The 12645-nt window shown below is 31.3% G+C and overlaps 1 protein-coding gene across 1 annotated transcript; it reads left to right on the forward strand.

Annotated features, from left to right (window-relative positions):
* The first annotated feature begins 145 nt into the window (after positions 1 to 145).
* LOC130945020 (uncharacterized) lies at positions 146 to 9889 on the forward strand. The gene is made up of 21 exons (XM_057873671.1): positions 146 to 351; positions 445 to 531; positions 629 to 697; positions 793 to 925; positions 1069 to 1115; positions 1233 to 1319; positions 1918 to 1979; positions 2243 to 2285; positions 2439 to 2519; positions 2704 to 2820; positions 3739 to 3844; positions 4099 to 4162; positions 4403 to 4445; positions 4557 to 4769; positions 4853 to 5014; positions 5378 to 5512; positions 5885 to 6028; positions 6715 to 6801; positions 7872 to 7940; positions 8045 to 8157; positions 9125 to 9889. The coding sequence occupies exons 1-20, from the start codon at positions 220 to 222 to the stop codon at positions 8141 to 8143; spliced, it is 1980 nt and encodes a 659-aa protein (XP_057729654.1). The 5' UTR covers positions 146 to 219; the 3' UTR covers positions 8144 to 8157; positions 9125 to 9889.
* The last annotated feature ends 2756 nt before the right edge of the window (positions 9890 to 12645 follow it).

Consider the following 12645-nt stretch of genomic DNA (forward strand, 5'->3'; position numbering starts at 1 on the left):
AAATTAGGGATATATTTGTTTTTTTTTTTGTTTGGTATAGTTTTGAACTTTTGATAAAATTTTCATGCGAAACGACGACGTAAGGTTGAAACTCAAAAAGCAAGTCCATTTTCTTCCGTGCTCATTTGTATTTTATAGTCGTCCCTGCCGCCGCCGCCACCGCCGCTAGCTGGTTCTGCTGCTTCACCACCGTGAAGAAAGTAAAATAAATAAATAAAAATGGGGAAGAAGACGAAGAAGCCTGGCAAAGGCAAAGAAAAAACAGAGCGAAAAACCGCCAAAGCCGAAGAGAAGCGAGCTCGCAGAGACTCCAAGAAGCTCTCTCCCGAAGACGACATCGACGCCATTTTAGTAACCAACTCACTCTACTCTCTACTTTCGATTCCGAGTTCCAACTTTTTTGTTTAATTTAATTTATTTTAAATTTTCGTGTTCTGTTCGCAGCTAAGTATTCAAAAGGAAGAGGCAAAGAAGAAGGAAGTCCACGTTGAAGACAATGTCCCTGCACCGTCACCTCGCTCCAACTGTACGGTAATGCCGTTTCGAAAACCAACCGTTTTCAGTTATTGTGTAACTGTCAAATACGTTTTAGTTTCGTGATTATATTATTGTTGTGATTTGCTTGCAGCTCACTGTAAATCCCTTGAAAGAGACAGAGTTGGTTCTCTACGGTGGTGAATTCTACAATGGAAACAAGGTTTATGCTTCTGATTATTGATTATTCTGTGTACGTGGAAATTGAAGTGTTTTTGAGTTGTGACTTTATTGTGATTTTGAAAATTTTTGGTGCAGACTTTTGTGTATGGGGATCTTTACCGGTATGATGTGGAGAAGCTGGAGTGGAAATTGGTTTCGAGTCCGAATAGCCCGCCTCCACGCAGTGCTCACCAGGCAGTTGCTTGGAAGAACTATATTTATATTTTTGGTGATTCACTAGTCCTTTGTCTCCGTGTGTTTGCTCATAGTTTCGTATGCAACTATAGAAACTAAGTGTTGATATACTATGTGAGCTTATCTACATAGATTAGGTCATGCTGTACTAGCGTAAATCAAGTTTGTTTTTCTCAGGTGGTGAATTTACGTCTCCGAATCAAGAGCGGTTCCATCACTACAAGGTTAATTGATGTGTTATATTACTACCATTGTCATGCAAATGTAATGTGACTTGCTATATTGGCTGTTTGGCTATATAGAGATGTTTATTTTGGATTCTGAATTTCTGATCTATGTAGGATTTTTGGATGTTCAACCTGAAAACAAATCAGTGGGAGCAGCTTAATTTAAAGGGATGCCCGAGTCCACGGTCAGGACATCGAATGGTATGATGTACTTAAGACATTACTAATAAGAATGCTAGATTATTAAAATGTTTAATCAGGTTCTGTTTAACCAGAATACTACTGCATAGCAAAGTTCCTCAGTTGAGTTACTACTTACCATTGATTGTGTCTTGGATATGTCACCTGTCAAATCATAGGTCCCCTCTTAGTTTATTTTTATTTTTCTTTTTTGCTTTTAGTTGCAACACAAATGTGAAGCTGGAATCATACTCATACCAACACCAAACGAATCGAAATTTCTGAAAACAAAGCTTTATTTATAAGTTCTGCTGGAAATATGGAAGTTAAATGGTCTATTTAACAGCTTGATTTGGTTCATTTGGACATGATATTCCCAGCTCTTAGCTTGCTTTGCTCATTGCATTTTCTGAAAGTCTTAAGCCGGCAAATTGAAATATTCTGCTTGTCTCTCTTTCCATTTCTGCTGTATTTGAGATTTTATGCCGCTTTCTTGCTATTGTTATGTTTGGGACTATGCTTCATAAATCTAAATTTATAGTAATCATGCTCTGTGATATCGTATTATGAATCTTAATGTGCATTTAATCCTTGTGCTTTGTTATTTGGTTCTTTGCAGATATTATACAAGCACAAGATTATTCTTTTTGGTGGCTTCTATGATACACTTAGAGAAGTGAGGTTGTTGATGCTCCATATTTTTCAACATGTATCAAGTCCATAGTTCTGTAACTTATATGCCTTTGATACCCCCCCCCCCCCTCTTTTTACTATAACAAAACTGCTTGCAATGAAGAGCTTGCGATAGCTAATAGATGAGAGTTGTTTTGAAAGTGAGCTCTAAGATATTTTTTCTGGGTTAAACACAAACTAACTGGAAATGCTTCACTTCAATAACATTTCTGTGCCATATGAGTGTTAACAGGTTTTGTATAATCATGCAGGTATTACAACGATCTATTTGTATTTGACCTTGATCAATTTAAGGTAAATATATTTCTTGGGCTATATTTTCAATTAATATATTAATGTGCTATCTGCTGGTCTAATGTTACTGCTGATATGCCAAGTTGCATGGTACAATATTGCTGATTTTTTACTCATTAATTGGGACTGATGGAGTTATCATTTGTCCTGTAGTGGCAAGAAATAAAGCCTAAGCCTGGAGCAATGTGGCCTTCTGGTCGTAGTGGCTTTCAATTATTTGTTTACCAAGATGATGTGAGTTAATTATTGGACCTTCTTATATGGATCTAGTTTATGTTTTAAATTTCATGGAGGCATGCTTATATAGCCCATTTTTCCTCTATGTGCTGTATTGTCATTGTGAATCACTAAGGTGGGTCTATGAAGTAATTTTAAGTTCAGAAACTATCTTATTTACATTGTTCTTTCCATATTACAGATATTTCTGTATGGTGGCTATTCGAAAGAAGTTTCTTCTGATAAGAATGGATCTGAAAAAGGAATAGTTCATTCAGACATGTGGTCCCTTGATCCTAAGACTTGGGAATGGAACAAGGTAGTGAGTAGTTTGAAGTTTAATATTAAATGAATTTTTGTAGTTCTAATTTTTATCCTTTTCCCCTCTCTATCTTTCATATGTTTTGAAAATGAGATATCAATCCATATCAAGAGCAATATGGTTTAAGTATCTTTGATTCATCATACAATGTTGGAGAAGTAGAGGCAGATGCTCTTAAGGGATAATTTTACTGTATAACTGTGAAGATGACAAGATGTTGTGTGTGACTGATGTTGAGTAGTCAAAAGGCAACTATAAAATAAGCTTAATGTTGTGGAGGTGAGAATATTGCAACTGATGACTTGATATGCTAGACATCACATGATAAAATTAGGAATTAATGCACCAGTGGAGGTTGGTTAGAAGATATGTGAAAAGGATAATAGGATCTCACTTTAGTTAGTTGCTCATCGGGTCATGTGTGGAAATGACCATTATATAGAAGCATCAGTAAGCGAGAAGAGTACATGGAGAATATTGTAATCGCCAGAAGTAGAGAGAGACAAAAAAAGGAAGGCAAAGTGAATTATTAAGAAAGATTTAGAGTTTAATCATTCAACTTTAAACATGGATGATGAAATTATGATAGGAGACTAGTTCTGTATAATTCATAATTCTTATAGCTCACTCCACTTAATAAAACAAGGATTGGTTGGTCTTGTTTTCATCTTAGAAAATTTTGAGCTTGTAGCTTATAGTTGTGCCCACATTGTAAATTTGTAATAAACTTAAATGATCATAGCCAGTGTTCAACAGAAGCATAAACTTATTCTCAGTATTCAATTAATAGTGTTTTCTCTTATATTTTTCTTCTCTATCTTCTCCCTCATACACACACAAGGGACCCAGAAAAATAATGTAAATTTATCTCTTCAGGTAACTGATTTTTTCATCATTCGCCCCCTTTCATGATAGGTTAAGAAAAGTGGAATGCCTCCTGGGCCTCGTGCTGGGTTTTCCATGTGTGTTCATAAGAGGAGGGCTCTTCTGTTTGGTGGTGTTGTGGATATGGAAGTAGAAGGTGAGCTCCTTTTTTTTAATGATTATTAATTTTAGCCATTTGTGATTGCATATAGTCTTACTATAAGTTAATAGGAGCCATCAGATGAGATTATATAGTCCTCTATGTGGCCCATTTAACATTTTTGTGACCTTTGTAAACAAGTAATGGCATCTGAGTATCTTACAGTTCACCTAGGTTCTTTTGGAAGGGGAGTGTTTCTTTGTTTATGCTTGCTGTATGGTCAGGCTTCTAATTGCACTAAAATTATGCAGGTGATGTGATGATGAGCTTGTTCATGAATGAGCTTTATGGCTTCCAGTTAGATACCAATCGCTGGTGAGTCCTGTATTGTGTCTGCACTTAATACATCATTTTCAGAAGTTGCTAGTTGCTCGTTTAAACTCAATTCTTCCATTATTTTTAAGTTTTCATCATTTTGCATTTACACTAATTGGCATTTTCTGCATGCACATGTTAGGGATAAAAATAAAATATGCTATAATTAGTTGTTAGATAGGATAGACTAGGTTTTCATGTCTCTTGATTAGCTTATTATTGCTCTTGTTTTGGCAACAGGTATCCTATAGAGTTGAGAAAGGAGAAGTCAACAAAAGATAAGGTAGATCCCATTCCCATGTAAATTATTCCACGTACATTTCAAAAACTCTTGTTTTTAGATCTCTTTTTTCTATGTAATATTATATTGTTTATTAACAAGATGGTTTTGCAGTTAAAAAAGAATGAACAAAAGTGTATTGGTGATGTTGATAATAAGACAGAAGAAACTGAGGATTTAGAGTATGAAGAAGGCGAGATTGATGATATATCTCAAAATATTGCTTCAACCGTGACTATTGCTGATAGTGAAACACTAGCCAAATCTGAAGGAAAGTCTAAGGAATCCCGTGCTAAGACTGATGTTCAGAGTTCTTCCTTGCCTGAGGTTGTCATTTTGGACTAGTATATTGTGGCACTTCTTAAGTTTTTCCCAGTTACTGATCAATGATTTTTCTCCGAAATCTGCAGGTAGTGAAGCCTTGTGGACGTATTAACTCCTGCATGGCAGTTGGAAAAGATACATTATATATATATGGTGGCATGATGGAGATTAAAGATCAAGAAATTACTCTTGATGACTTGTACTGTTTAAACCTCAGCAAACTTGATGAATGGAAGTGCATAATACCGGTTTGTTACATTTTCTTAACCCTTTTTTCCCTACCATTACATGCATCCATGCATCACTGCAAATAAAGAGCATATGTATCTGTGCAAACTATACCCAAAACTATGACTTGTTAGCACTGTTTTACTGTTATTTAACTTTGTCTACTATGTAATGTGAATTGGGGTGGCTTATAAGTTTTTATTAAATTTGAAAATATTCTGTCGTAAAATATAACCTGATGATGCTATCACTCTTGATTTTTCATGAATGCAGTTTATTTAATATAGAATGTCTTATGATAGTAATTGACTAATTTCTATTTGAATGTGCTTTTTTTTTTTGCTTTATTTTCTGTGGCCTGACTTAGCTTTTTAACAACCCAGGCATCAGAATCTGAATGGGTGGAAGTATCGGAGGAGGATGATGATGAAGATGATGAGGAAGAGGATGGTGAAGGTGAATCTGATGGGGATAGCGGAAGCGATGAGAATGAAGATGACGAAGAAGAGGAGGAAGAGGTGCACGTTCAAACTGTGTAATTAAAACAAGAATAAAAATGGAGATTGAATTACTCTCCTCTGTAGTATTTATGTAGATTCATTATAAAAAAATTTTGAATGTATAATAAATTGCAGAAGGGAAGGCGATTGATTTCTAAAAACAATTTAACCCATCAGAGAGAAAAGGTGGAGAAAACAGTATAAACAATAGAAACTGAGAAAAGATCAACAACATATCCTCTTTTTGGAGTTTTGCCTCTTAGTGTAGTTTCATTATTCAAACTTACTTTGTTATTGTTGAAATCTTTCTGTTCTTTATGTATTTTTCTCTTTATAGTTTATACTGTAACCTCCTGTATTATTGACTTGGCTTCACTTTTTGGTCAGTAGAATCAGAATGCATCAGTTCAGATGGGAGATGCTGTTGCTTTAATCAAGGGAGTCGGAAAGAATCTGCGTAGGAAAGAGAGGAGGTCACGGATAGAGCAGATCAGAGCTAGCCTTGGCTTGTCAGATTCACAGAGAACACCATTGGTAATTAATTGGTTTTTATTGATTAAACAGTTGATAACGAATATATGAATTTCACATTGAGTAATAATATAGTAATCCTAAAAGGAAAATTCTAAACGGTACAAAAGTGTTTGGTACTAACAACACACAGAATTAGGTTAGAAGCCATTGTGACTTGCATGTTGTTATATAAGAAATTTTCTTTCATTTATTTTAAGCAAGCCATTCTTTGATTGAATACAGAACAATTCATATTATTCACACCAACTGTTTTCGAGCTACCAAGTGGTATTCCTAAATTTCTCTTAATTACTAAATGAAGTAAACGATACTTTTTGTTGTAAAAATATAACAAGCATAATAGAAGAGAAGAAATACACAGAATGAGATAACTCTTTTATTGTTATTCTTATTATATGTTACGTGGAGCACCCAAAAGATGAGATATATGAACAAAATCAAATAAAATATTCATAACTGATTTATAATTAATTCTATTTGCTCAATTCCTAACCAAAATCAGATAACAATAAGGACATCCGCATTTAAATATTTCATAACACTTTTAACATTTTGAAACTCTAAAAAGATACTCAGTTCTTCCTTCATTTACTAGTTAGAAAGATTGTTAGGAAGATAAATCATTTCTCTTTCAAATTTTACTACTTTTATGCTGCATTCTGAATTGTTTCTTGTTGCATGTAAAGCCAGGAGAATCGTTGAGGGACTTCTACAGACGTACAAATATGTATTGGCAAATGGCAGCGCATGAACATACTCAGCACACTGGGAAGGTAGGTTCTCCCTTCTGTCTTTTTCCTTTACTATAGTATTTTGATAATTTTCCTCGAAAAATAATTTGATTTATAGTAGTTTTACCGGTTTCCCTATTTCTGTTTATGTTTTGTTTCAAAGTATATTTGGTGTTGATCTCAAATGTTTTCTTATATCGGCCTAGTGCAAAGTGTTGGTTTGATATTAATGCAATTAATGTCTCATTGGAATTGTTTGTTATTTCTTATTGTGCCGATCACATCTAGTGGGATAAGGCTTTGTTGTTGTTGTTTGTCATTTCTTATTTTGGATGTATGCAGATGGGTTGACCTGATTGTGTATTATTTTAATAAATGTTGCCAAATGTAGTCGCAAATGATATATGGTGCTCAGTTATATGTTGCTGCCTTTTTTACTGTTTTCAACTGCGATCAAATTTCAGCTACCTATTTGATAGGATAGAGTAGAAGTATTGTGAGTTTCTTTCAAAATGAGCAATATTCTGGATTCTAGAACTTATTTTTTTTCGAAGAGGTTCCTGGAAATTGTTGGGTTCATTCCCCTTATTCCCTATTCTTGGTAGTGAGTACCATGAAATCCGTTTGTGTGGATGTGGATTAAAAAAATATTTGATTACTTAGAGTTTAGTAACCAGCTTTAGACATCAAAATAATAAATAGCCTATTCAAGCTGAGAACAGTAGAATTAAGCCCGATTAATTTTTAATATTTTTTTCGGGCAATTTTAATTGTTAATGTAGCTAATATATTATATTATATTAAAATAAAGTAAATATGTATTTAGTGATTTAATAATTAATAATGTTCAAAGTAAATTGTTGTTATGTTATATAAAAAATATATTTATTTATAATAATAATGAAAAGTGAAGAGCATTTTCGCAATTTCTGCGCATCAAGCACATTCCAAATCAAACGGGTGTTTTGCCAATGCCATTATCAAATCGTGGAGGGAATAAAATTATTTTGTTTATAAGTTCCTTCCCCTACCTTCATTCTTTTTTTCATATATATTTCATGGAGTTACTAACTAGTGCTTCATGTCTTTGTGACGAAATTCTACTGTCATAGGAACTTCGCAAGGACGGTTTTGATCTTGCTGAAGCTCGATACAGAGAGCTAAAACCAATTCTTGATGAGGTAATATTTTGTTGCACACTAAAACTTAGGACTAGGAATTATATCCTTACACCTAAAAACCATTTCTCTTTTGGGTACTCAATTCTCTTCGTTGTACACTGCAGCTGGCTCTATTAGAAGCTGAGCAGAAAGCTGAAGAGGCTGAAGGGCCTGAAACAAGTAGTAATGCAAAGAAGAGAGGCAAGAAGAAAACCAGAAATTGATAACTTATTACAAGGTTATGATGCTATAGAAAATGCAATTTGCAATTTTGAGTTAGTTTGATTTTTCATTTCTTGCAAATTTTTAAAGAGGCATGTCTTTCTCAAGATGTTATAGTAGTAAAGAATTCACTATACAAAAGTGGAAAATTGAATTGATCCTTAGTTGTTTTTGCCTTAAAAAACTCACTATGCTTGTTTCCCCTTTTATATAATGTTTACATTTCTAAGCTTGAAACTGGGTTTTAGCTGTTGTCAATTTCTGTGTCTTTAATCATCAAAACATTATTGGTCCTGAAACTTGAGTAGTAGTTATGAATTGTTCTAATGATAAAATTCAAAAAAAAAAATTGTTGATACTCAAAAGTAGCATAATAAATGTGAGCATGTGTGTATAATAAACCTTAATGATTGTATGTCACACACTCACATGTACAAACCCTAATACTAGTTGTCAACTGAAAAATGTTCCTTGATAGTACAATTAAAATAGATATCTCATCGGAAGAGTTTTAAGTATTTCAAGAATATCTGTGTTCTAGTATTTTTATCTGTTGATCTTAATTATATATAAATTTTATGATTGAGATCAACCGCTAAAATAATTATAACATTGGTATTTTTTGAATACTTGACAAGTTTTATTTATCTTATTTGATAGTAATTATATTGAAATAACACTATCATTTTCAAAATATATGAACACTTAGAATGGGCAAGTTAATTATGGGAGCTAAACCTGAAGCACATTAAAAGAAGAGCCTAACAAGTAACAAGGTCCTCCTTACTTTGTGCTACATGATTGTATTTCTTAATTCTTTGTTAAACAGAGTCTCTTTCAGAGGCTCCCTTTGGCATACCGATACAGATACCGTATCTCAAAAGAAGAACCCACCGCAGTCCCTACTCTTAAGATTTTATATATATGAAAGTGTAGCATATTAATTTATGTATTGATGAAATAATTTTATGTCACGCATGCAGGAATTATATAATTTTATATGAGGCCTTTGAGAATCAAAGCTGCATTTGTGTTCACACAGATAAAATCAAAACAGGTATTTTCTCACGCGTGGCTATGTTTGTGAAAAAAAAAAATAGAGGGAAAATTCAGCTTCAAAGTTATTGTCACTTTTAAGTTTTATGTACTGAAATAGTGGTGGAATCTCTCTCACAATCACAAGTAACGAGAAAGAAGGATAACTTTGAACCTACTATTAAAATATGGATTTAAAAAATTAAAAGAATAAATAAAAAAGAAAAGAAACAGAGGGATCTTAAAATACATAATGAAGAATGGCATCTAGCCTGTAACAATTATGGGAAAATGAAAAAGAAGGTATTGTCTTATATATGATTCTGTAAATCTTTTTATTGGTAAAATAAATCAATTTAGCTTTTTTTTTTAAGCTAATTTTTTTAAATGACACCTGAATGAACAAATGTTCTTAAATACCACTTTTATTAGTTTATTCCTTCCCACTTAGTAGGGTAACCAACTAAAGAACATGATAATTATACATGAATTTTGCATAAATACAAAACAAGATGGAATATTATAAAGTATGATCTCAGCAAGAAATTTGGAAATTCTAATTTGTAAGTGAAAATTCTTTATTTATGTAACCATATGAGTCACAAAATTTAAATAGCTTGGGTCCATTGAGAAATAGAGATGTTGCAAAATAAATGAATGGTCAATTAATCACCCAATTTGAACCCCATTAAATAAGTCAACATTTTTTATTTATTGACTCCATTTTAAATTAATTGTCATTTTATATTTTTTTTGATAAATAAAAAAATTAATATATCTAAATATTATCATATCTATAACATTTTGACTTTCTAATGTATAAAAAAATTATAACATTAATCAAGTAGAACTAAGGGTGAATAAGAAATGATTCAATAAGATATCCTATACAATGAATCGTAAGCATTTTTTTAAAAACAACCATAGTCAAAATCTACTTCTAGTTAGTCAAACAATGTTTGATTATGTTGGTGTTGGACTGTTGGTGGTGGTGGTGGTTGTATTGGTACCTTTAATCCTTCAAGAACACGTTTCTAATTTCTATTTTTGGTTTCATGCATTAACATCTTCCTTAACCACTTTAATTTAATTTGTGCTTCTAAACACACATCATACGCGATTGCTTTCAAAAGCAAATACCTCTTTACCTGGTTCCTCAGATTTTTCCTACATTTTATATACATGTTCACTTTTTTTGGAGAAATAAAAAAGAAAATGTAATAAAGAAAAGAAAATAGAAAAGTAAGTGAAAGAAAAATGTAATGAAAATAATGAAGGTGAAAATTGTAGTGGCAGTAACATTTACTTAAATTTATGATTGCATGTTAATCATGCAAACTTCTTCTAATTAACTCACTTCTAGTATTACGTAGCTTACTTTATATTATCCTCTAGTTTAATTACACTTATTCATCAAGGCACATTATTTCTCCTTATTTGGGCACGTTTAATTATGTGTTGTTTCAGGTTTTTTAATATTTTTTTTGCCTGTTTTTATATATTTAGATAGATAAATAAATGGATTCAAACATTATAGTAACTACTTTTCAAAGTACCATCAAAAGTTTGAAATAGAATATAGAATTTAAAATAAATAAATTATTAAAGAATAAAGGTGCTAATGTTATATATATGCACACAAGATAAGGCTCCTAAGATTCCCAAGTTTGGATTGCAAAAATAGTATTTGATCTTTCGAAGATTTTGAATTTGGATTTTTCAAGCTACTTACTTGTCTTGCTTGTTCATAATTCAAAACAAATCTATTAAAGAATGAAGCACGAGTATTTTATTTCCATTTTCTTTTATCTAGTGGGACTAGATTATTAAATTATATAACATATTTTATACCAAACATTTGACTAAATTTGGACTTGAGACGACCATGTACTTCACCTATTTGTCTTTAATAAAGATTCATACCGAGTCGTTAGCAAAAGACTAAAAAAAAGGAAAAAAAAATTACATTTTTATTATGAAAAAAAGACAAATAGATCTCAGATTTTATAATTCAAAGACACATAAATTTTTTATTAATTAAAAATAAAAAATATTTCTCATTTTCTAAAACGCAGTACATTTAAATTTTTCTGTCCAAAATATATAAGGATAAATAAGTCTTTCGGAGAGACTTAGATATTTCGCGTTTAAAAAATGATGGACTTTTTGTATTTTCAATTAGTTAATGACTTATTTCTTTTTGAGATAAAAAATTAGGGGTTTATTTATCGTTCTCTTTTATTTATTTGTCGTTTTTCAATTTTTATACAATGATAATATATTAATAACATTTAAGGTAAGGTAAAAAGAATTCTTTTTTACTTAATTATAGAAAAATGCTAATATTGGTGTCTTACATTTAAACTAACATCAATCAATTTTTTTTGCACTAAAAGTATTGGTTCCTAAAAGTCTCCTTACAACATAAATACGTACAAATTAAAACAAAGCTTAACATTCGAACAAATGGTTAAATGATTTAAATCTCTTACAACTTACCAACATACCTTTAAAGAGTAAAGTAATTAATACTTAGATATTAAAATAGAATTATGTGAACCCTTTTTCTTTCTTCTTTTTATGAGAGAATAATCTAAATTAACGATAAATCCACACGTGACACAACCTAGTTGGACAAATCCACGTTTTAAGGATCTTGTGTAGTTTAGTTGAATTAAATCACTTACAGATAAAATGCCTCTTGCCTAACTCATGGTGTAACATATAAAACATTTACACGTTACTGCCAAAAATAAGAAACCAACAAAGTAAATAAAAAGATTAAAACTCTAAAAGAAAATACTCCCAAAAAATAAAAAAGGTGGTATAGATTCATTGATTTGAAGCGTAGAAAGGAATAGAACTCAACCATGTAGGGTCAAAAAAGAAAGATATACGTATGGTTAGGTGATTATGCATAAAGAATCATGATAAGGACATGGACCACCAAGGAATTTAAATATGGAGAAAGTAAGAAACTAATACCAACATAGAGCATAAATAAATTATTTAATTTCTCATATTTTCTTCGCTAATAAAAATGCAAAAGCAAGCACTAGTTGATAATATACTAAGAAAAAAAAGTTTTATTTGGCATGCAATAATGTATGTGCATATTTTAAACTGAAAAAATATACATTCAGTTTTTTTAAGGATGAGAAAGTCTTTCAATTATTAAAAACGATCACGCGAAATTCACATACATTGACTATTATATTACAATTTATCAGATAAAAAATATTATTCATAATAATAATAATATAGTAAAGCATTTAATACAAATGATGAGTAAACGTACGTTCGAGTAAAAATTAATAATAATAATCTTTAATAAATTTATGTGTTATAATATAAAAAAATTTATTTCTTTCACAATTTAAGAATTCTTTAATTACACAATCTTATATTGATTCTATTTTAAATTTATGAAGGCTATAAATAATTTAAATATTTAATGGCTTTCATTAAT

Source organism: Arachis stenosperma, chromosome 8 (genome assembly GCF_014773155.1).
Source record: "Arachis stenosperma cultivar V10309 chromosome 8, arast.V10309.gnm1.PFL2, whole genome shotgun sequence".
Lineage (NCBI taxonomy): Eukaryota > Viridiplantae > Streptophyta > Magnoliopsida > Fabales > Fabaceae > Arachis > Arachis stenosperma.